Source organism: Oncorhynchus tshawytscha, linkage group LG28, assembly GCF_018296145.1.
Source record: "Oncorhynchus tshawytscha isolate Ot180627B linkage group LG28, Otsh_v2.0, whole genome shotgun sequence".
Lineage (NCBI taxonomy): Eukaryota > Metazoa > Chordata > Actinopteri > Salmoniformes > Salmonidae > Oncorhynchus > Oncorhynchus tshawytscha.
Window position 1 is genome coordinate 15,819,620 of NC_056456.1, and position 26,509 is coordinate 15,846,128.

Here is a 26,509-nt window from a genome sequence, read left to right on the forward strand (position 1 = left end):
ATGAGGTGTTGGCTTTAGGGATGATCAGTGAGATACACCTGCTGGAGCGCGTGCTACGGATGGGTGTTGCCATCGTGACCAGTGAACTGAGATAAGGCGGAGCTTTACCTAGCATGGACTTGTAGATGACCTGGAGCCAGTGGGTCTGGCGACGAATATGTAGCGAGGGCCAGCCGACTAGAGCATACAAGTCACAGTGGTGGGTGGTATAAGGTGCTTTAGTGACAAAACGGATGGCACTGTGATATACTGCATCCAGTTTGCTGAGTAGAGTGTTGGAAGCCATTTTGTAGATGACATCGCCGAAGTCGAGGATTGGTAGGATAGTCAGTTTTACTAGGGTAAGCTTGGCGGCGTGAGTGAAGGAGGCTTTGTTGCGGAATAGAAAGCCGACTCTTGATTTGATTTTTGATTGGAGATGTTTGATATGAGTCTGGAAGGAGAGTTTGCAGTCTAGCCAGACACCTAGGTACTTATAGATGTCCACATATTCAAGGTCGGAACCATCCAGGGTGGTGATGCTAGTCGGGCATGCGGGTGCAGGCAGCGATCGGTTGAAAAGCATGCATTTGGTTTTACTAGCGTTTAAGAGCAGTTGGAGGCCACGGAAGGAGTGTTGTATGGCATTGAAGCTTGTTTAAAAGCTGAGATAAAGCTGTGTTAGTCAGTCCCTATCTGTCTGAGCTAGACTCCCCTCAGTGAATGGAAGACTTTCGCATGTCAGCTAGCCACAGCGATTGAGATTGCAGCTGAGGGAGTGAAGAAAATAAATTAGATTCAAGGCTGTCTAATTTTACAGCAACTGTGATCCATCAGACTAGCGGGAGGTGACAGTGGAAATGACGGATGGAGACAGACAGGTGGCCTTACCATTTCACTGATTTACGCTCAAAAGCACGGCACGGGCCCCTAGATTTATTGAGTGAACATGATCCTGTTCATTATGACTGTCACCTAAGACCATTTCTCTCCATCTCAATGGGGGTCACTTTAGCAGGGGAAGATGGAAAGGAGAACATGAGAGGGATAGGAGGACAACTTTAACATATAGACAGTGTACAGGCAGGGAGGTTGGGGGGAGTTTTTTTGGCCCTGTGAGCTGCCGAGTGTTGTCAAATATAAAACAACAATCAATGAAATGTATTTTTTAAAGCCCTTTTTACATCAGCAGTTGTCACGAAGTGCTTTACAGATACCCAGCCTAAACCTCCAAATGAACAAGCAATGCGGAGGCAATAGCAGAAGCACAATGGCTAGGAAAAACTCCCTATAAGTCAGGAACCTAGTCATAATAACAATAATAGATTTTATTTGCACCTTTCAAGATATACAAGGACACTTACAGAGTAAAACATAAAATAGCAAATATAAACATGGCAATACTAAAAGCAAAGGACCTGACTCCGACCCGAGCTAAGTGCGCATAAATGGAACGTAATTAGATTTTTATGCACTTTTCTCTCTACGCGTATTCTGACCTTGAACTTAAACATGAGAACAGCATGCTATTCACCCACTATTCGTTTGGGGTAGAGATCAAAGAACTGAAGGTGCTGTGGAGGTATTCTGATCTTGACTCAATTCCCACATAATTCAACCGCCTTTACGCACAATGAAATGATGAATGATGAAGGTCGAGCAACCTGTCGGTTCCAAGTGGAACAACATCTACTTTCTTTTTTTTTCAGATAGAAATAACACCATTCTTCATGCAATGTAATTTTTTAATTGATAAGAGCTAGGTAAATGAGTAAGCCGTTTGGATGAGGGGATTGTAAATATAAATTACAATGGTTTTAGATCTATTTTACCTTACGATCGCTGGAGACAGATGGGAAACCTGTCATATGGCAGCAAACTGAAGCATATCAACATATCACCTTTTCCACAGTGAAGTTTATGACTTTGGATGAAATTTGGAGACCCAACTTATAGGCTTCTGTAGCCATGCACAAATGACAGTATAGTACCAAACCTACCGAGTTGACTTATGATTTCTAGAATGTTTAAATCATAGGTCCGGACTTTTCACTGTTTTTTTATTTATTTATTTATCGGTAGCCACCGTCAGTAATACCCACAGCAAAGATGAAGGCACGGGCCCCCATGGAGAGTAGTCTGGTGAGTGGGGTGACCAGTAGGCCAGAGTCAGAGGTTTGAATACTGTGGGTGGGGGTGTAGCATGTTGGAGAGATAGGAGGGAGCCAAGCCTTGCAGGGATTTGTCAGTGAGGAGAAGGATTTTGATTGGAAACCATTGGAGGAGTGTGGGTGTGATGTGCTCCCAGGGTTTGGTGCGGGTGAGGAGTCTCGCAGCTGAGTTTTGGACATACTGAAGTTTGTTGAGGGAGTTGGCAGGGAGTCCATACAGAAGAGCATTGCAATAGTCCAGGCAAGAGGTAATGAAGGGATGTATACGTGTTTCAGCAGCTGAGTCTGTAAGGGTGGGGCGAAGGCTGGCAATGTTCTTGAGATGGAAGAAGGCAGATTTAGTGAAGGTTTTAATGTGGGCATCAAAGTAGAGTGTTGAATCGAGGATGACCCCGAGATAGGGCAGGCGTCGATGTTGAGGTCAAACTCCTCCACCTTCTTTAAGAGAGATCTGAGGGCCACCAACATGGCCTGTGCCTTATTGCCATTGATCTTCAGAAAGTTTGACCTCATCCATCATTTTTATTTTAGGCAGTTGATGAGTGATGATGGGGGAGGTCAGAGGTGAGTTTGGAGTGAACATAGATCTCTGTGTCATCAGCATAGCAATGGACTTGGAGACTGTGTTGACGGATGATTTCTCCGAGGGGTATGATGTAGATAATGAAGGAGAGGCCCTAGGACTGAGCCTTGGGGGACCCTCTGGTGGACAGGTGCGTGGGCGGATTTGAAGTACCTCAGGGTCACAAACTGCTGCCTGTCGGGCAGGTAGGACCTTAACCAAGCCAGGGCTGATCGAGTGATTCCCAGAAGAGTCCTCTCCATTCTTTCAAGGAGGATGAAATGGCAAACAGTGTCAAAGGCAGCTGATACAGTAGGTCCAGAGGGATGAGGAGGTTGAGATTGCCTAAGTCAGCCGCTAGAAGTAGTTCATTGACCACTTTGGCGAGAGTTGTTTACATGGTTAGACTTGGCCTTGTGGAGAGCATCTTCGTAGTTTGAGACATGATCCTTATATGCCTCAACATGTACTGTGAGCCCTGTTTTCTTACACAGCGGCCGGCAGCCTTTATGGTACGTAGTTTGGGTGTATACTGGGGTGAAGACACAGGGTTTAACAGGGGCCAGTAGATCCATATTTGAGGATACCACTTTGTTGTTGTTGGAAACCAGGTCACCAACAGGGGTCAGGAGAGGTTCAGGGCAGGGGGGGTGGGGGTTGACAGGTTTGATGTTTCTGAGGGTGATGGTGCATTTGTTAAGGGTCTTGGGGAGGGGGATGGAAAGATTAAATAGGATGGCTATGTGGTCAGAAATGGTGCGTTCCAGGCCATACAGATTGTCGGGAGCTATGCCAGTGGAGCACACCAGGCCGAGGGTGATGCCTTGGACTGAGTTGGAAAATTCACATGCTGTGTGAAATTGAAACAGTCCAACAGGGAAAGGAAATCCGCCGCAAACTCACAAGTGCTGGAGTCCACATGGATGTTTAAAGTGGAACTTACATCGTTTTAGCAACATGAAACCAACATAAAAAATCTGTTCATATACACCCCCAGGAAGAATATGACACAATGTTTTACATTTTCTGACAAGCGAGCACTAAGATATGGTCATTTTCACCTTTTCGTCAATTCATGGAATGTTTGGGAATGATTTATATTTAACGATTTGTGAAAGTTCTATAGCAATACAGGGTGGGAAAGCCACTGCAGTAAATAAAACCAACAACAAAAACATTTGTCTTGTCCAGGACCGGAGTCTACGCAGACCGTTGCGCCAATCAGAGCTACAGTAGGCCTATATGCAAACAAGCCATTTGCCACACGGGCCTGCCATCATTCACTTTAAACTGGACTGTGTGTTTACAGTCAGTAGCAACAGCACAACTTTAGATCGTTAGAACGCATTCGCCAAAAGCCACAAAATACACCTGAATGGATTTCTGCAAATAAGTTTTTCCTAGCCACCGTGCTTCTACACCTGCATTGCTTGTTGTTTGGGGTTTTAGACTGGGTTTCTGTACAGCACTTTGTGGCATCAGCTGATGTAAGAAGGGCTTTATAAATACATTTGATTGATTGATGTAAATACCACGGGAGTCCTCTTAGATTTGGGAACTTCACAGTCCTATTGAGCAAACAACCAGGTAGGCTCTCTCTCCCTCAGTTGCCTATGAACATCAACAACAACAAGATCAACAACTAATGCTAGCCAGAGCAAGATGAGCTAAATTCTAACAAGGGAACATTAGATAAACCCTCTCAAACTTTTTCAGCTAGTTGGCCATCAAAATTGCACTGATAAATGATGGGGAATAGCCAGCTCCTACTTCTGCAGCTTGCCTGCCAATGCATGCTTGTCCCAACCCACGCTTTGACAACTGAATTGGAACTTGCCTCCCTCCCTGCCCATTTGATCGATGCCAGATACATTTGGTTGACAACTAAGAGATATGGATAGCATTTGTTCAAGTTCAGCCTAGCTAGCAAAGCGATTCACCTTTCTTGCTAGCTAACCAAAAGACATCTGCATCTCTAGCTGTAGCCAGTACCCACCGAAAATTACAATATGATGGGAAAAGGTCGGTCACTCACCCACTCCTCCAATGACATAACATCTTCCCAGAAGCAAGTTAGCTAGCTAACGTTAGGCGTCATGTTTTTAGCTTGCTAAATAAATAGATAAGCTAGCCCAGGGGTGTCAAACTCAATCAGCGCATGGGCCATATTGAAAAAAATAAGGAATTTGCAGGCCAGACATACAGTAGATGATTCTTATTTTTTCTCAACCTGCAACTGCGACCCAAACTGGCCATTGTTTGAAAACATATGGCCCTTAATAATGTCTGCTTACAGCAGTGCTTCTCAATTATTTTCTGTTACACCCCCCTAGGAAGAAGTAAATATTTTGCGCCCCCCAACTCTCCGCCGTGACTGTAAATAGTATAATTTGTCTATAAAATTGTTATAAGTACACCTCTGCATAACATTGTATCCTTATTAACGTTAAATAAAACAAAAAAAGAAAGAAATATAGATCAACTTACAACAAAGAATAACTTTATTAACATTGTTTTTTAGTCTGTAACAGAAAAGACTAAAGTGCATCAATTTGCCTGAAATTAAATAAAAAAATTCCATCCTTATTTAAACTGTAAACATTTTTTGACCATTTGATACTGAAAAATAAAATAAAATATAATCAGCTCCTGCTCAATGCTTAGCTGGGACCTGTACTTGGTCTTCAGTGCAGCAACAGCAGAGAAGCCAGTCTCACAAAGATAAGATGTTGCAAAAGGAAGAAGAATGCCCATGGCCCTTGGCCCTAAGAGTGGATACCGCCTCTCTACACTCAGCCAGAATTCACTCAGTGTCTGTGATGTGAACCTCAGTCTCAATGTGGAGTCAGACGTCATATCAATGAACCGGTCCTCCTCTGCAGAGCTGAAACCAGTTGGAGCTGGTGCATTGAAAGGATCTCTCACCCAGTTATATTGGGAACTGTTTTCAGGGAAGTACTTTTTAAAGAATCCCATCAGTGATGAAATATGCTCCTTAATATATGGAATCGCTGAGGTGGCATCATAGTCAGTAGTATCAACAAATTCATGCAGGTTCTCGAATGAATCAGTATTTCCTTCATCAAGTCGCCTGCCCCACATTGCAAGCATTCGAGTGAAAGAGCTGATCTTGTCTGTGACCTAAGGGAAGTGTTTATCTTTCCCTTGAAGCTGGAGATTTAGTTAATTTAGCTTTCCAAATATATCACTCAGGTAGGCCAGGAAGTTCTCATCACTAAATTTTTCTGCGAGATCATACTTATGCTCCTGCTCCGAAAACATTCTTATCTGCTCTCTGAGCTCAAAAACTCGGGACAAGACTTTTCCTCGTGACAGCCACCTTGCTTCACTGTGAAACAGCACAGCTTGATGTTCCGCTCCCATCTCCTCACAAATAGCAGAGAAGACTCTTGTTTTTAGTGGTCTGGTCTTTATAAATTTGACTACACCTACAATGTCAGTCATAACCTCACTTAATTCAGAGGAAAGGTGCCTTGATGCCAGTGCTTCTCTGTGTATAACACAGTGTGTCCACTCAGCATTAGGTGAGGCCTTCTTGATGAGTGCCCGAAGTCCTTTTCTCGTCCCTGCCATGGTCTGTGCACCATCACTGCAAACACCAATGCAGTTCTCCCATTTTAACCCATTCTCAGCAGTCCAGCATTTTGAATAGCTCTTCAGCTGTAGATCCTCACACAGGGAGTTTGTCATGTCAAAACATACATAAGCGATAAACAAACAGTCTTTGTTGCTGTCAGTTGCTTCATCGAACTGTAAGGCAAAACGTTTGTCTTTGAGTTTATCTACCAGCTGTTCTTTAAGACCGTTAGCAATGTCATTTATACGTCTGGCGACAGTGTCATTGGACAGAGAGATAGTTGTTATTTTTGCAGCACTTGCGTCATCCAGCATGACAGAGACCATGTCTAATGCTGCAGGCAGTATCAGCTCCTCTGCTATGGAGTGGGGTTGTTGCACTGAGCAATTTGGTACGCCACCTTATATGATGCTAATAGTGCTCGCTGGTTTACTGAAGTAGCATTCACAAAGCGGGAAGATTGTTGGCAATATTCGGCACGTTTTCGCTGAAAAAACTCAAGCGGCTTAACAGCGTGATTGGGGTGTAATGTCTTTAAGTGACGCCTTCATTTATTTGGCTTGATGCTGTCCGCTGCCAACATTTTTAGACACAGTAAACATACCGGTCTTTCCTCGCCTCCCACCGTAGTCACAGTGAAGCCAAGCGTTACATATGCTTCGTCATATTTCCTCGTCTTAGCTTTCGGGAGACTTACGTTTGTCTCATTATCTCCGTCCTCTCTCCACCTTTCTTTTCATCCCTGTTATTTTAAGGGTTTACTTTAAAGTACTACTTAAGTCATTTTTTTGGTATCTGTACTTTACTTTGACTTTTACTTCACTACATTCCTAAAGAAAATAACTTACTTTTTACTTTATACATTTTTCCTGACACTGAAAAGTTACATTTTGACAGGAAAATTGTCCAATTCACACACTAATCAAGAGAACATCCCTGGTCATCCCTACTGCCTCTGATCTGGTGGACTTACTAAACACAAATGCTTCATTTGTAAATGATGTCTAAGTCTTGGTGTGTGTCTCTGGCTATTCGTAAATGAAATTTAAAAAATGGAAATTGTGCCGTTTGGTTGACTTAATAGAAGGAATTGGAAAGATTCATACTTTTACTTTATATTAAAGCAATTCTATTTACTTTTGAGACTTAAGTATATTTAAAACCAAATCCTTTTAGATTTTTACTCAAGTACTGTTTTACTGGGTGACTTTAACTTGAGTCGTTTTCTATTAAGGCAGCGTTACCCAAGCGTTACTCAAGTATGACAATTGGATACTTTTTCCACGAGTGGTAGCCAGCCTAGGCTACCTGCTCAAATGTTGCTGTAATATACCTACATGTTTCTCCTTTGCATGGTGTTTTGTTCCAGGTTTTGTTTTTTGGTTATTCATGGTCAAGCTTTAAAAACCAAAGCCAGACTGCAACAGTTTGGTAGCCTAGCTAGGACTCTGGCATGTGTCTGTACACTTAGCGGTGTTTACGGGACACACAAAAGCAGCGCAATTGAAGTTGAATTCACTGGTGCATCAGGCTGTAATTTCATAAAGTAGATGACAACTGTTGACTCATTTATGGTCCCTTGTGTGTCCTAGCCTATTAGCCACGTTATGACTGACTTTTGATCAATGCCCTTGCTAGATTGATTGCATTGACATTCCCAGCCGTAAGTACAGTCGTCCGTTTTTTCTCAAAATATTGCGTCATTTAAATTTTAACACTGCATCCCGAATGGGTGGAGGCAGCAAACAATGTACCAGGTCAGCTGTGATTTGCAATCTGATAGCAATATTTTTGGGACTACAAAGAAATATACTGTATTCATGAATTATATTAATCACGCATTGAACTGCATCCATCTATTCTGCCAAGAATGCCTTACTGTACATCATGGAATTTTGAGTCAAATAGAACCTATTTTTAAAACATCTTATAAAGTTGGTTTAGAAGCATGGACTAGGAATTTGATATTTTTGACTGATATTATGATTGTCTGTTTCATATCTACAAAGTAGTTAAAATACTGCCAGTTCCACTTTAAAGGTCCAATGCAGACGTTTTAATCTAAAAATCAAATAATTTCTGGGTAACATTTACCTTACTGTGATTGTTTTCAATTAAAATGGTAAAAAAGAAACTTCTTAGCAAAGAGCAATTTCTCAAGAAAGAATTTTGCTAGGACTGTCTGGGAGTGGCTTGAGTGGGGAGGGGATAACTGAAAACGAGCTGTTATTGGCAGAGAGGTTTGGAAGTGTCTTTCTAATTGGTCTAATTTACCACCTTGTGGCCAAAACTACTTCCCACCAAGACTATTTCCCACGAAAACAAGCTGATAATTCAAACAGCACTTACAATAAAAGAGCATCATAATTTTCACAATTTCACAGTATTATTCCAACCTCATAATGTGGATATACAGTACCAGTCAAAAGTTTGGACACACTAAAAAACATGTTATATTTGAAATTCTTCAAAGTAGCCACCCTTTGGCTTGATGACAACTTTGCACAGTCTTGGCATTCTCTCAACCAGATTTATGAGGTAGTCACCTGGAATGAAGTTCCATTAACAAGTGTGCCGTGTTAAAAGTTCATTTGTGGAATTTCTTTCCTTCTTAATGCGTTTGAGCCATTCAGTTGTGTTGTGACAAGATGGGGTTGGTATACAGAAGAAAGCCCTATTTGGTAAAATACCAAGTCCATATTATGACAAGAACAGCTCAAATAAGAAAAGAGAAATGACAGTCCATCATTACTTTAAAGAAATGAAGGTCAGTGAATCCGGAAAATTTCAAGAACTAGTTGTCACGCCCTGACCTTAGAGATAATTTTTATTCTCTATGTTTGGTTAGGTCAGGGTGTGACTCAGGTGGGAAAGTCTATGTTTTCAATTTTTTTGTTTTTGGCCATGTGTGTGGTTCCCAATCAGAGGCAGCTGTCTATCGTTGTCTCTGATTGGGGATCACATATAAGTTGTCATTTTCCTTTTGGGTTTTGTGGGATCTTGTTTTCTGTTCAGTATCTGTACCTGACAGAACTGTGTGCTTTCGTTTTCACGTTTGCTATTTTGTTTGAGTGTTTTTTGAAAATAAAAATCATGAACACTTTCCACACTGCGCTTTGGTCCACTCCTTTTGACGAGAGCCGTTGCAAAAGTGCAGTTGCAAAAGCCTTCGAGCGCCATGATGAAACTGGCTCTCATGAGGACCACCACCGGAAAGGAAGACCCAGAGCTACCTCTGCTGCAGAGGATAAGTTCATTAGAGTTACCAGCCTCAGAAATGGGCAATTAACTGCACCTCAGATTGCAGCTCAAATAAATACTTCACAGAGTTCAAGTAACAGACACATCTCAACATCAACTGTTCAGAGAAGACTGCGTGAATCATGCCTTCATGGTTGAATTGCTGTAAAGCAACCACTACGAAAGGACACCAATTATAAGAAGAGACTTGCTTGGGCCAAGAAACAGGAGCAATGGACATTAGACCAGTGGAAATCTGTCCTTTGGTCTGATGAGTCCAAATTTGAGATTGTTGGTTCTATCCGCCGTGTGTTTGTGAGACGCAGAGTAGGTGAACGGATTATCTCCGCATGCGTGGTTCCCACTGTGAAGCATGGAGGAGGAGGTGTGATTGTGTGGGTGTGCTTTTGCTGGTTACACTTTTAGGGATTTATTTAGAAATCAAGGCACACTTAAGCAGCATGGCTACCACTGCATTCTGCAGCGATACGCCATCCCATCATACCATCATTTGTGCTTAGTGGGACTATCATTGGTTTTTCAACAGGACAATGATCCAAAACACACCTCCAGGCTGTGTAAGGGCTATTTGACCATGAAGGAGAGTGATGGAGCGCTGCATCAGATGACCTGGCCTCCACAATCACCCGACCTCAACCCAATTGAGATGGTTTGGGATGAGTTTGTTTAACAATTTTTTTGGTTGCTACATGTTTCCATAAGTGTTATTTCCTAGTTTTGATGCCGTCTTCACTATTATTCTACAATGTAAAAAAGAAAAGAAAAACTTGAATGAGTAGGTGTCCAAACTTTTGACTGGTAATGTATATATAAAACACCTTTAAGTCCCCAAGCAGCACTGTGGATCAGGAAGATGTTAATACCTTAGATCCTTCAGAGACTAAGACAAGGGAGGATTTGGCAGGCCTTTATATCAGAATGAGGAGCAGTGGTTTTGGGCCAGACAGTTTGAGCGCTAGGCATTCAAATAAGGTCAGATTCTGTACCTGCGTTAATGACATATGTAGGTCTGATCGGCGGAGAACAGCAATACCCCCTGCAGGGCCTGTGGAGCGATGTTTCCCTGTGTAGTAGCCAGGAGAGGCAGAAATGTTGAGAGACAGAAATTCTTTGGGTTTAGTACAAAGGTTTCATTCAGACAACGATTGCATTTTCTGTGATGACATTGATAATTAGGTTTTTGTTATTGAGGGATTATGTGTTAAATGGAGCAAACTTGCGTTTGACAGAGGGGGCTGGTTCAATGTGGAATAGTCAGATTTTGTAGCTTAAAACTCATTGCGCTAAACTCAAACAGCAGCCTACAGCAGTAAAAATCGATAATCCCCAAAGAAACGCTAAAAGGATCTGCAGAGTTTCTATATTTCTATGACTTATGACAGGGTGGCAGGTAGCCTGGTGGTTAGAGCATTGGGCCAGTAGCTGAAAAGTTTCTGGATCGAATCCCTTCGCTGCCAAGATAAAAAAATCTACCCCTGTTCTACCCCTGAGCAAGGCAGTTAACCCACACACCCACTGGGTGCTGAAGACATGGATGTCAATTAAGGCAGCTCCTTGCACCTTTTTGATTCAGAGGGGTTGGGTTAAATGCGGAACACACATTTCAGTTGTACAGCTGACTTTAGTTAATTACAATATGAGTGAAATAGTTTTCCTTCCCAAAAATTGTAATTAAGTATTTTAAAAAGCAGCTTTTCTGTGTTGGAATGGTGTGGGCATTAAAAATATTCACGCGAATAGACCGCTTATTGGCCAGCTCATTGTCCACAGGAGGAGGACATCATCCTGTATAAGGAAATAGCAAGCATTTTTTAAACGATCTGTTGAGATACAAGTTTGAGGTGTTTTTTTTAAGGGTTTTTCTCAAATTTATGCTTTGGCCTCAAATACGAGTATAGGATTAGTCAACAACTTTATTTGGGTATAAATTAAAATAATATTGTCTTTTAAAAACAAGATTTTAACTGGACAGTTACTTTAATAGTCCATGCAAAAGGTGATACAAATTAAAATGAGAAACATTCCGAGAGAAGCTAGCAAGAATCTAGGAAGACACATACAGAGAAGAAACCTAGAGAGGAAGAAACCTAGAGAGGAACCGGTCTCTGAGGGGTTGGACAGTCCTCTTCTGGCTGTACCAGACAGAGATTTAAGAGTACATGTGGCATTTCAAGACGTTCAGATGTTCATAGATGGCCAGCAGAGACCAGCAACACTCAACGCTTCAAGATTCTATGTCAGTTGACTTTTCATAAGAACCCCAACACACCAATGTCTGAATAAGTTACAACAATTAATTGTTTTGAATCTTTTGGTTGATTTTGTGCTAATGTTCATATTTGATGGATTTCTAGCATTTAAACTGCAAGAGCATGCTCAGTTTACGAACATATGATTCATCAATTATCCCAGGTTTTCTTATTAAGTTTCTGACTTACAGTTGAAGTCAGAAGTTTATATACACTGAGGTTGGAGTTATTAAAACTCGTTTTTCAACCACTCCACAAAATTCTTGTTAATGAACTATAGTTTTGGCAAGTCGGTTAGGACATCTACTTTGTACATGACACAAGTAATTTTTTCAACAACTGTTTACAGACAGATTATTTCACTTATAATTCACTGTATCACAATTCCAGTGGGTCAGAAGTTTACATACACTAAGTTGACTGTGCCTTTAATAAACAGCTTGGAAAATTCCAGAAAAATGATATGTCATAGGCTAATTGACATCATTTGGGTCAATTGGAGGTGTACCTGTGGATGTATTTCAAGGCCTACCTTCAAACTCAGTGCCTCTTTGCTTGACATGATGGGAAAATCAAAAGAAATCAGTCAAGACCTCAGAAAGAAATGTAGACCTCCACAAGTCTGGTACATACTTGGAAGCAATTTTCAAACACCTGAAGGTACCACGTTCATCTGTACAAACAATAGTATGCAAGTATAAACACCATGGGACCACGCAGCTGTCATACCGCTCAGGAAGGAGACACGTTCTGTCTCCTGGAGATGAACGTACTTGGTACGAAAAGTGAAAATCAATCCCAGAACAACAGCAAAGGACCTTGTGAAGATGCTGGAGGAAACCGGTAAAAAAGTATCTATATCCACAGTAAAACAAGTCCTATATCGACATAACCTGGAATGCCGCTCAGCAAGGAAGAAGCCACTGCGCCAGAACCGCCATAAAAAAGCCATACTACGGCACATTTGGACAAAGATTGTACTTTTTGGAGAAATGTCCTCTGGTCTGATGAAACAAAAATAGAACTGTTTGGCCACAATGACCATCATTATGTTTGGAGGAAAAAGGGGAAGCTTGCAAGCCGACGAACACAATCCCAACCATGAAGCACAGCATCATGTTGTGGGGGTGGCAGCATCATGTTGTTGGGAAGCTTTGCTGCAGGAGGGACTGGTGCACTTCACAAAATGGATGGCATCATGAGGTAGGAAAATGATGTGGCTATATTGAAGCAACATCTCAAGACATCAGTCAGGAAGTTAAAGCTTGGTCGCAAATGGGTCTTCTAAATGGACAATGACCCCAAGCATACTTCCAAAGTTGTGGCAAAATGGCTTAAGGACAACGAAGTCAAGGTATTCGAGTGGCCATCACAAAGCCCTGACCTCAATCCTATAGAAAATGTGTGGGCAGAACTGAAAAAGCGTGTGCGAGCAAGGAGGCCTACGAACCTGACTCAGTTACATCAGCTCTGTCAGGAGGAATGGGCTAAAATTCACCCGACTTATTGTGGGAAGCTTGTGGAAGGCTACCTGAAATATTTGACCCAAGTTAAACAATTTAAAGGCAATGCTACCAAATACTAATTGAGTGTATGTAAAATTCTGATCCATTGGGAATGTGATGAAATAAATAAAAGCTGAAAGAAATCACTCTCTACTATTTGTCTGACATTTCACATTCTTAAAATAAGATCCTAACTGACCTAAGACAGAGACATTTTACTTGGATTAAATGTCAGGAATTGTGAAAAACTGAGTTTAAATGTATTTGGCTAAGGTATATGTAAACTTCTGACTTCAACTGTATGTCCTGCACCATTCTGTGTCCTTTTATAACCGTTTCTGACATCCTCCACTATGTTGTGTTGTGTCTTCCAGTAATGCCTTACAACAGTGCCCATCACTGTGTGGTGGAGGTGGAAAACTTCATACTACTTCTGGGTGGAGAGGACCAGTGGAACCCCAATGGTAACATCACTACTGATACTACTACTAATACCAGTAGTAATACAAATGAATATATATAAATGTTTAGTATTTATATTCATAATTTGCACTTTATTTCCCATCAACATTGTTTGATTAGATACGTGTGGCCATATGAACTATTTATGGATCTTGATTATGTCGTGTATTTTGCAGGAAAGCACAGCACCAATCATGTCAGCCGTTATGATCCACGATTCAACAGTTGGATACAACTTCCCCCGATGCAGGAAAGGTAAGTGAATGCGAACAAGATTGACAAAGTAATGCAATACGATAGATAGATAGATAGATGTGTACATTATTCCACTGGTTAGTAACACTGAATGATTACGGTGTCTGTGTGTGACATTACACTTTTAAGGAGAGGAAATCTGAACTTTTCTGGAGTATAGAAAGACTTCATCCTGGGATGTTTTGAAACATTACATGGTGTCTTGTAACACCACTTTAATCAAGTGTTGTGCAACACCTTGCCAGGGACTGGGAGCATTACTGCGAAAGGCAGAAAACACTAATTTGGTGTTTCGAGTTCTGTTTAGTGCAGAATTAGATACCTTATTTTGTGGTGTTTCCTCTCTAAAGCTCCTAAACACTATTATGCTGTTTCAAATCCTGTCTAGTGCAGAATTGGATCACTTGTTCTGGTGTATTTTCATATTTAAAAACGATTTACATGTATCAGATTATTTGACCAGTTTAACGCATTTTGGCAGGCATTGCTGAGCACAGTGCTCAATCCACAGCAAGCATAGCAGGATACTGTATTTGCCTCTACCATTAGGTGTTGGATTTGTGGGAATGGGTCGTCTCATCATTGACCGTTCATCATGATCCATTACACCTTATGGCAAGCTTCTTAATACTAATATAGAAGTAACCTTTTTTTTTTTTAAAACATGCATACATTGTGTTACCCATAATCCTCTAAAAACCTAGCCACGTGGCATGATATTATAAAGGAGCATTTTTATGGTGAAAATGGTCTTCCCCAAACTTGAAACTCACGTGCTGAGTATATATGCCAGTTAAAAAAAACATGCGCTGTTTGCCTTAAACTGTGCATCATTCACAAGTGATAATATATAATTAATTAGTGATAGGCTAATATTGTCACCCATCAGACAACTCTTGATTTAATCTTGGCTTGTACTCAACATGTACTCAACAATGTATGTGTGAAATTAGTTTTGATTTAGAATGGACCATTATCATGCACCTGTCTCGAAACAGGGGCAGCGGAAAAAAATACATGTAATCTATGCACTTAAATAGCGAATGTAGGATGTTTTTCCGTGGTTCATTTTCATGCCAGCCAGGTAGGCTATACTCCTGCTGTAAAGCAAAGCAATGTGCTTAATATGAGGAAAGTTGATAAATAACTATAGCAGGCCTAGCTTATAGAAAGCTGATGGAATACTCCACTTTTTTAGTGTTTTAGTGTTTTTTTGTTTTCTTGCGCGATTGCATAGCCAAAATGGCACTGGAAGAAATGGCAGCAGTTTTACGGGCGCCCATCCAATTGTGCTATTTTTTGTTTGCGTTATTTGTAACTTATTTTGTACATAATGTTTCTGCAACCGTATCGTATGGCAAAAAAAGAGCTTCTGGATATCAGGACAGCAATCACTCACCTCGGATTAGACAAAGATTTTTTCTTCAACAAGCAAGATGTACCAGACATTCTCCAAACACCCCACAGGGCCAACATCCCCGTTATTTGCAAGAGGGAGCGACGCAGGTACAGAGGACAAAGAGCCGGATGCCTGGTCAGGACCCAGAAAAGGCGAGTGGGAAAGCTGCCGTTATGGTCAATACTACTCGCCAACGTGTTATCATTGGACAATAAACTAGACGAGGTACGATCACGAATATCCTACCAACGGGACATCAAAAACTAATATCCTATGTTTCACGGAATTGTGGCTGAATGACGACATGGATATTCAGCTAGCGGGATATTCAGCTAGCAGGATATACGCTGCACTGGCAAGATAGAACAGCACACTCCAGTAAGACGAGGGGGGGCGGTCTGTGCATATTTGTAAACAGCAGCTGGTGCACGAAATCTAAGGAAGTCTCTAGATTTTGCTTGCCTGAAGTAGAGTATATTGTGATAAATTGCAGGCCAAACTACTTGCCTAGAGAGTTTTCAGCTATACTTTTCGTGACTGTTTATTTACCACCACAGACAGATGCTGGCACTAAGACCACACTCAGTCGACTGTATAAGGAAATAAGCAAACAGGAAACCACTCACCCAGAGGTGGCACTCCTGGTGGCCAGAGACTTTAATGCAGGGAAACTTAAATCAGTTCTACCAAATTTCCATCAACATGTTAAATGTACAACCAGAGGGAAAACAATTCTAGATCACCTGTACTCTACACACAGAGACGCATACAAAGCTCTCCCTCGCCCTCCATTTGGTAAATCCGACCACAACTCGATCTTCCTGATTCCTGCTTACAAGCTAAAATTAAAGCAGGGAGCACCAGTGACTCGGTCTATAAAAAAGTAGTCAGATGAAGCAGATGCTAAACTACAAGACTGTTTTGCTATCACAGACTGGAACATGTTCCGGGATTCTTCCAATGGCATTGAGGAGTACACCACATCAGTTACTGGCTTTATCAATAAGTGCATCGAGGACGTCTTCCCCACAGTGACTGTACGTACATACCCCAACCAGAAGCCATGGATTACAGGCAACATTCGCACAAAGCTAAAGGGTAGAGCTGCCGCTTTCAAGGTGTGGGACTCTAACCCGGAAGCTTATGAGAAATCCTGCAATGCCCTGCGACGAACCATCAAACAGGCAAAGCGTCAATACAGTGCTAAAATTGAATCATACTACACCGGCTCCGACGCTCGTCTTATGTGGCAGGGCTTGCAAACTATTACAGACTACAAAGGGAAGCACAGCGGCAAGCTGCCCAATGACACGAGCCTACCAGACTAGCTAAATCACTTCTATGCTCACTTCGAGGCATGCAACACTGAGGCATGCATGAGAGCATCAGCTGTTCCGGACGACTGTGTGATCACGCTCTCCGTAGCCGACGTGAGTAAGACCTTTAACCAGGTCAACATACACAAGGCTGCGGGGCCAGACGGATTACCAGGATGTGTGCTCCGGGCATGTGCTGACCAACTGGCAGGTGTCTTCACTGATATTTTCAACATGTCCCTGATTGAGTCTGTAATACCAACATGCTTCAAGCAGACGCCCATACTCCCTGTGCCCAAGAACACAAAGGCAACCTGCCTAAATGACTACAGACCCTACGTCCGTAGCCATGAAGTGCTTGAAAGGTTGGTAATGGCTCACATCAACACCATTATCCCAGAAACCCTAGACCCACTCCAATTTGCATAACGCCCAAACAGATCCACAGATGATGCAATCTCTATTGCATTCCACACTGCCCTTTCCCACCTGGACAAAAGGAACACTTATGTGAGAATGATATTCATTGACGACAGCTCAGCGTTCAACACCATAGTACCCTCAAAGCTCATCCCTGAGCTAAGGATCCTGAGACTAAACACCTCCCTCCGCAACTGGATCCTGGACTTCCTGATGGCCCGCCCCCAGGTGGTGAGGGTAGGTAGCAACACATCTGCCACGCTTATCCTCAACACGAGCTCCCCAGGGGTGCATGCTCAATCCCCTCCTGTACTCCCTGTTCACCCACGACTGCATGGCCAGGCATGACTCCAACACCATTATTAAGTTTGCAGACTACACAACAGTGGTAGGCCTGATCACCAACAACGACGAGACAGCCTTTAGGGAGGATGTCAGAAACCTGGCCGGGTGGTGCCAGAATAACAACCTATCCCTCAACGTAACCGAGACTAAGGAGATGATTGTGAACTACAGGAAAAGGAGGACCGAGCACGCCCCTCGAGGACCTTGAGGACCGAGCACGCCCCCCGAGCAATTAAAGCATTTGGCATGGGTCCTGAGATCCTCAAAAGTTTCTACAGCTGCAACATCGAGAGCATCTTGACTGGTTGCATCACTGCCTGGTACGGCAATTGCTAGGCCTCTGACCGCAAGGCACTACAGAGGGTAGTGTGTATGGCCCAGTACATCACTGGGGCTAAGCTGCCTGCCATCCAGGACCTCTACTCCAGGCGGTGTCAGAGAAAGGCCCTACAAATTGTCAAAAACCCCAGCCACCCCAGTCATAAACTGTTCTCTCTACTTCCACATGGCAAGATGTACCAGAGTGCCAAGTCTAGAGGACAAAAAGGCTTCTCAACAGTTTTTACGCCCAAGTCATAAGACTCCTGAACAGGTAATGAAATGGCTACCTGGACTATTTGCATTGTGTGTGTCCCCAACCCCTCTTTTTACGCTGCTGCTACTCTGTTTATCATATATGCATAGTCACTTTAACTATACATTCATGTACATACTACCTCAATTGGGCCGACCAACCAGTGCTCCCGCACATTGGCTAACCGGGCTATCTGCATTTACTATACTGCTACTCTCTGTTCATCGTATATGCATAGTCACTTTAACCATATCTACATGTACATGTACATACTTCCTCAATCAGCCCGACTAACCGGTGTCTGTATGTAGCCTCGCTACTGTATATAACCTGTCTTTTTTACTGTTGTTTCTTTACCTACCTATTGTTTACCAAATACTATATTTTTTGCACTATTGGTTAGAGCCTGTAAGTAAGCATTTCACTGTAAGGTCTACACCTGTTTGTATTCGGTGCACGTGACAAAGAAACTTTGATTTGATTTGATTTTGAAATGTTGATCAACATAAGCTTATAGGTTCTTATGGAGTTTTTGATTAGATTTACGATTACATTTGCATTGATGTCAGAGTGATTAGAGGGGCAATAGTGTGGAGTTAGCAAGTTTGATATGCTACTAACTTGCAGAATCCTACAGTAATTACCGTGACTAAATGGTCACGTGGAATTTGACTGCCGTCACGACTGGTGATTGCCGTTGTGGTGTTAATACGGTCACCGTAACAGCCGTACACACACACACACACATTAGTGTTAATATCGTCAACAATACCTATGATGAAAAATACTTTTCAACAAACTGTTTTTCCTGATGAAAACGAATGACAATAACGAGATGCCCTGAAAAAAGGAGAACTATTACCAATGGCTTTTCATTTTAGTTTACGAAAAGGTAACGAGATGAGAATTCCATGTGAGACTAATGGTCATTCCATTTGACATGAAACGCCTTTTCATCTGTTTTGTCCAATCATAAGCATGCATCCCTGTGCATAATATATAACGCAATCCTCTCATTGGCTGCTAAAGTCTTTCTGTTGCGTGGGCTGATTGCATTGATCTGGCTCCCCACACACTCACAGCTCCCGGTCACTTCAATCACTCGTCTCTGTTTTGAACGGATGCACTTGTAACAAACTAAACATAAATTAGAAACAATAATGTCTGTCATCATCTTTGCTTTTTCACATCAGAAGCTCTGTTTTGCCATGTGCGCTGTTATTCATCTGTTTTGGCAATAATGAGTTTTGCTGAATATTAGGACTGCAGTAATACTTCTGACATTGTTGCAAAGCTCATGTTCTCCACTTTTCAAGGACATCACTGTTATTTAACCCCTTCGATGGTTATGATGCTGAAAAAATCGGAACCTAAATTGTATAACCTGTAGGATTTATATCCTATAGTCTATGGTAAATTATGGCTGGCATTGGTTACTAGCTAAGGTATACATGGTGATAGTGGCGCCTCTATTTGGACAAGGCTATCTGAGTGTGCACATGGTGCAAGTAAGAGCTAAGAAATGTACCAACTAATATGTGACGAAAATGACTGACTAAACCAGACTAAAATTGTCCAGCGTTTTCGGCGACTGATAATAATTAAAATGAACGAAGGATGAAAAGGCTAAAATGTGACTAAGACTAAAATATATATATATTTGTGTTGTTACTTTTTACCCCTTTTTCTCCACAATTTCATGATATCCAATTGGTAGTTAGTCATCCCATTGCTGCAATTCCCGTACGGGTTCAGGAGAGGCGGAGGTCGAGAGCCATGCGTCCTCCGAAACACGACCCCGTCAAGCCGCACTGCTTCTTGACACACTGCTCGCTAAAACCGGAAGCCAGCCTCACCAATGTGTCGGAGGAAACACTTTACAGCTGGCGTCCGAAGTCAGCGTGCATGTGTCCGGCCCACCACTAGGAGTCGCTAGAGCGCGATGGGACAAGGGCATCCCGGGCCGGCTAAACCCTCCCCTAACCCGGACGTCACTGGGCCAATTATGCCTCATGGGTCTCCCGGTCGCGGAAGGCTGCAGATCGAACCCGGGACTATAGTGACGCCTCTAGCACTGCGATGCGGTGCCTTAGACCGAATATATTTTAAGACCAGAACTCAATCTAAAATAGCTGCAGAAATGAACACTGACACACACACACCACTGGCATAGCACACACCCCCACAGCCCCTGGGGGGGCCCAAGAGCTATATATATGTTTTTAATTACAGGAAATGTGCTTTAAAACCGCAAAATGTTACCTCACCCTTATGGCAAAATGTGTAGAATAGCAGGAAATTTGCCCAATAACAGCAGCATTTTCTCTCAGCCTCATGGCAAAATGTGTAAAATAGCATGAGATTAGCTATAAAACTGCACATTTTTCTCTCTGCCCCATGGCAACATCAAAACAGATGTGACCCTTGCTCGAACCTTGTGGGTGGGCCCCGCAAAACTGTGCATACCACTGACACACACACACACACACTGTCCTGCTTATTTTAATTATGTTGTCTGGTTGACACCTCCTGTTCAGGAGAGCCAGTTTCTTCGCCTGCTGCCTGGATAAGCACCTGTATGTGATTGGCGGGAGGAACGAGTCAGGCTACCTCTCCAGTGTGGAGTCCTACAAGCTAGAGACTAACGAGTGGAACTACGTGTCCTCCCTGCCCCAGCCTCTAGCCGCACACGCTGGAGCAGTGCACAATGGGAAAATATACATCTCAGGTCAGACCTCACACATTTTATAGAACCTTTATTTTACAAGGTTGTCCCATTTGTCCAAATACCTATTTTTCAAGGGACACCCACTGATCATCTTATTCATGAGAAATTAGTTCATGTTGGAAATTAAAAGCTGAAAAATTATTCACTCAGACACAGTCAAAATGAGAGTACAAAATCTACTGATCTGTAGTATTATGATGAGTGCAGGACTGCTAAATATCACCTATCAATGCATACAGACTTTCCAAAAGCAGAGTGATGTGTCCATGGATCCTGATCCTGCCATTCACAGCTAATAGGTCTTTATGTGTGTATCTGCCATTCCACTATAGGAGGAGTCCACAATGGAGAGTACGTATCCTGGCTGTATTGCTACGACCCCATCATGGATGTGTGGGCCAGGAAACAGGATATGAACACAAAGAGAGCTATTCATGCCCTGGCTGGGATGAACGACCGCCTCTACGCTATCGGGGGCAACCATCTGAAAGGTAAGGACTGGCATGTCTCAGCTACTGTACTGTGCAGAATAGACTACGTGGAATACAAGATGGATTTTTTTGAATAGTTGTACTTAGGGTTGTTGCGGTGAGCATATTACAACACCGGGAGTCATGACTGTATTAAAATTCTATGTGACCGTTGAGTCACGATAATCTCCTTTTATGCACTCTGGACCTGCGTGCCCTTAGTACCCAACTCACTAACGACCATCAGGTCGCTGATGGCTTGGTACTCAGCACTCTATTGTCCCTCTAACCACTCTGACATCAATGCAAATACATTCGAAAATCACATCAAACACTTATCATCAAAACAGTATGTGCTTTTAAAACTCACCTCAATGTGGTTGATCAATTTGACGAAAGAAGTTCCAACAACAGGTTGAAACTGAGTGGAAAACAAAGTAGTTGTGGACGTTGTTTCAAAGCCTAACACAACGAAATGGACAGAGCTTTCTAAAGTCATTATTATTTCAAAACACCTGTAGGCATATTATGCATATGCATAGGCCTATGAACCCAAGCCTGTAAAAAAAAAATGGAATTAACATAATGCTGTTATACATTATATAGCCTACCACATATGCACGCAAGAAAAACATTTACGTGTTTTTATTTATTTAAGATATCTTTCGTACATAATTGGTTTAGCCTATACTTCAAAATTCAATCAATTCTAGTAATCGCCTTTGAATGTGTAGTGTATCATGCATACTGGATGGACTTGTTACCTTATGCTACGCTCTAAACTTTCTATCCATGAGTCTGGGAGATAATGTATAGGCCTAGGCGATGCTGTTTGTTCATTGATTGTGCAGAGTGGCTTACAGAGTTAGCCTAAAATTATAGTGAATTTCTATTTGAATAATTAATGGGCTGACACATTACCTTTAGCTGCAGAATATCTCACCAATGTGAGTTTCCATCTCCTTCCCTCTCTTCTTCATTATTTTCTTGAACCCGCATAGAGAGGAGAGGGGCGGTCAGAACTATATTGAAGTACAGAAGTACATTGACATTTGTTTGGTAAAAACAGTAGGAGTCTATTACATTCCAACTTTGATGTTGAAGTATAGACACCTGAGTTGCCTAACCCGTTCACAGGATTGGTTAACTTTTGAAGTTCCTAGGGTCTCTATCTGGTTTTAGTTTTAATGTGCCGTATTGCTGGAATAAACTCAAAATACATTTCATATTCATGTTCTGGTGCCGTTCGGGCAGTTCAGAGTATTGATTGGGGACTTGTGGAGGAATTAAACTGTTTTTCTGGGTGATGTGTGATGTTTTATTTGTGCTTCCCATGATTATGTTTTTGTATTTTGAAGGAAACTTCCACCCAAAAAACTAGTCCCAAAATGTTTTTCTTGTCAGCGATCAAGTTTTCAAGATATGTAACTATCAAAAAACATTCATCATACCCGTTTGATACATTTTACATCATATGATACTTTGTTTTGCATCATATGTATCATTTCTGTATTTTGAAAGTTTTATATCTTGAAAACTTCATTGCCGGCAAGCAAAGCATTTTGGGACTGTCAACAATGGACCAATGAAACAAATACCAAGAGATCGTTTTTGGGTGGAATTTTCCTTATATATATTACAGTACCAGTCAAAAGTTTGGACACACCTACTCATTCAAGGGTTTTTCTTTATTTTGACTATTTTCTACATTGCAGAAAAATAGTGAAGTCATCAAAACTATGAAATAACACATGGAATCATGTAGTGCGATAAAAGTGTGAAACAAATCAAAATACATTTTATATTTGAGATTCTTCAAAGTAGCCACCCTTTGCCTTGATGACATGTGATAATGTATCTGTGACACTGTGATTCTGTAGCAGCTGATGTTGTGACTTCTTACAAGGGTCCCGGGCAGGCGTTTACAGAACATTAAGGCCTGTGTGATTAATAAGTTCTTCCTCAGAGAAGGCCCGTTAGACATTTCTGTGCTGAGGCTGCAACTTGTATTAAACCAAATAGATTTTGATTGACTTTATCTGCGATCGCTCTTCTTTTTTTATTCACCTGTAAAATCCCATTTACAATCGCATGTATCATTAAGTGTTATTTTGTGCTCAGGGTTCTCTCACCTGGATGTGATGCTGGTGGAGTGTTACGACCCCAAAGCAGACCAGTGGAACATCCTCCAGACGCCCATCCTGGAGGGCCGCAGTGGCCCCGGCTGTTGCATACTGGACGACAGCATCTTCCTAGTGGGCGGATACAGCTGGAGCATGGTAAAGACCCATCTCACTCTCAACTTGATATCATTCATTCACGGCAAACCTAGGTAGGTCGTTTCACAAAAAAGAGTGCCTTTTGCGTCCCTTTGATATTTTAAGTAGAAATTGTGCACCAATATTGAATTTTAAAAACCTGTTATATTAAAGGGATACTTCGGAATGTTGGTAATGAGGACCTTTATCTACTTCCCTAATGTTAGCACAATGACTGGAAGTCCATGGTTATCCGCTAGCATGTTGGTAGATAGCCTTAGACTTCTATCATTCATTCCGCGAATGCTAGTTAGCATTGGCTTGAGAAACTACCTTTAACTTCCTTCGTACTGGACACAGAGACATAAAAATGGTATCCACAAATTAATCTGGCTCTGGGGAAGTATATAAAGGGCGTCATTGCCAAAATCCCAAAGTATCCCTTTAAATTCAATTCCCTTTAATATAGACCACATGGATAATTCAGTAAATCAGATAAATGTCCCTCCATCAACTCTGTATCACTTAAAGGGAAGTTTTCAACCCACAATCCAAAAATGTCTCCAAGTTTCACCATCATTATAAAGCCTTAGTTATTTTGTTGCTTTGGCAAAGTAATTTTTTGAAGATTAAATGAATAACAATGTGATTAGTGATTCATTTATGTCTGTCCCTCATTTGAAGGTCAACACTGGTATGTGAACTGAACTCTCGTTTTAATATGGTGATTTTTTTTTTTTTGTGGTGGTGGTGGTGGAAAACTGAGCGGGTCTGGAATAACACGTCAACCCCGTTACCCATAGATAGACAGGCTAGAAATGTTTTATAAATGTCATAACATTTTTTGTGAAGGTTGCATTCAATTGCCACTCACTGTTGTACATAACAAGCTTCCATTCCCTTGGTCACAAGGGGATTTATGGTTGATTTAAGAAAATCGGCAACCCTATTTCGGTCATCGCTATTATTATTATTATGTTGCAGGGAGCCTACAAGTCTTCCACCATATGCTACAGCCCAGAGAAGGGGACCTGGACAGAGCTAGAGGGAGAGGTGGCTGAGCCCCTAGCAGGCCCATCCTGCTCCACTGTCACACTGCCTGCCTGTCTGCCCTTCAACAAATAACACATCACTAGGTACAGAGCAGGATGAGGAGGGAAATAGGTGAGGAAGAGGATGGGGGATGGAGAAAAGGACCATCGATAAACGAACATTTGTAAACTAATTTTGTGATGAAGTACTCCAATCAGCCAATGGGATGTGTGTAAATTATTTTTTTACAGGTTTGACAAAAGAGCACTTTCGTTATTATTGCCTACTGAAGGTTTGAAAAAGTAAGTAATCATGTATTTCATGTATTTAAACCCCCATCTGTGTTGAACATTTTCCAGACAATAGTCACATTTCATGTCAGATTATTTCTTTAATCGATAGTAAGTGTTTTTGGCTTATCTTGATATAGCACGCATAGTGTTTAACTGAATTGTTATAGCTTTAAAAAATCAATTTGTATCTTGTTATTAGTAGGAGACATAAATCCAAAACAGAATGCAGTGTTGTTAAAAAGAATAGACACTGGAAACAAACTGTCTGTCGACCAAATCACACTGAAACTGAGTTCTGGTTAATATGCTCTTTTTTTCCCAACCAAAATCATGATTCTGTGTACAGTATATTGTAAACCAGAGACTAACTAACAGTTCATCTGCAGCAAATGAATCATTCTTTAAGCTGCAAGCGAGAACAATTTTTACATTCAACATCGATTCTGACCTTTGTAAAAACAGCACTAAAAAAATAATATGGTTATTTAATTAAGGATGTTACAATCAAATGATTATTATTCATTGCTAGCCATTGGTATACACGGGTAGCAAGTTTAACTGAGTGATAAGGTAGGTTTTATGTTTTATGTTCAATGTTACCTGTTAATGTTTAACAGAGCCTATTTCCAGAGAGCACACAATAAATTCCTCAAAAAGGGTACATCCCATTTACGATTATGATAAAGCACAGAGTGGTCCTCAATGCACTAATAGTGAACCTTAAAAACAGTTGTGTGTAAGAATGGTTCACAAAACTAAAAGTTGAATTGTTGTTACCTTTAGTATGCTATGTTCAGAAACATGATGAAAAGTGAATTCAACTGTCATGTCCGCGTTCTACTATTTTGTCTAAGTAAGTGTGCAAGGTCCACACTGAATATTGGTACCTGTTGAATTACATATAGATACGGTATGTTCCTTTTTTCTTGTAAATAATAGCTTGCAGTGGAACATTTTTGTGCACTCAACCTGGGATTTATTCTCAAATCCTGTTATGTCCTTTGCATTTTAGAATATGAAAATAAAAAGGAAACTTGACAATTACAACAGTCTCTCTGCAGCTTGTTTCAGGGACTGCAAATACATCCAGTCAACAGACACTCACTTCACATTGAACTTCCAGTATACAAGGACATTCACAGATCCATTCAAACAAAGTAACCATTCAGACATTTCTTGAATGTAATAACTGTCAAGCAGGGTTGGGTAGGTTACTTTCTTAATGAAATCCATTACAGTCACTAGTAACTTGTCCAAGATTGTAATCAGTAATGTAACTTTTGGATTACCCAAATTTGGTAATGTAATCTGAATTCATTCTGTTACTTTTAGATTACTTTCCCTTTAAGAGGCATTAGATGAAGACAAAAATGTATGTTACCATTTGAATGACATCTATTGCAGGATAAATCAATGTAAAAGCTTACATAGCTGGCATATATGGATGTTACATTTTACCCTATGGGCTGGTTATGTAGGATTCTTCTAACCCATCGCTTTCTATTACAGATAATAATACGATTAAATTGTCTTTACATTAAAAATCTATCAGAATTCTAGTCATTCCAGTAAATGTTATACCCCTTAGGACTTGGAAATATTGAAGTATAGATTAGCCAAATTGTTTTACCT

The 26,509-nt window shown here is 41.4% G+C and overlaps 1 protein-coding gene across 2 annotated transcripts in view; it reads left to right on the forward strand.

Moving 5' to 3' along the window:
- The window catches only part of klhl14 (kelch-like family member 14), a 50,200-nt gene extending 24,334 nt beyond the window's left edge, over positions 1 to 25,866 (forward strand). For both annotated transcript variants that reach the window (XM_042307619.1, XM_024392242.2), the window contains 6 exons: positions 13,700 to 13,789; positions 13,964 to 14,042; positions 20,634 to 20,824; positions 21,157 to 21,315; positions 23,416 to 23,573; positions 24,537 to 25,866. In XM_042307619.1, the coding sequence (XP_042163553.1) occupies positions 13,700 to 13,789; positions 13,964 to 14,042; positions 20,634 to 20,824; positions 21,157 to 21,315; positions 23,416 to 23,573; positions 24,537 to 24,677 (818 nt within the window). In that variant the 3' untranslated portion in view covers positions 24,678 to 25,866. The remainder of the gene's footprint in view (positions 1 to 13,699; positions 13,790 to 13,963; positions 14,043 to 20,633; positions 20,825 to 21,156; positions 21,316 to 23,415; positions 23,574 to 24,536) is intronic.
- Positions 25,867 to 26,509: the final 643 nt, after the last annotated feature.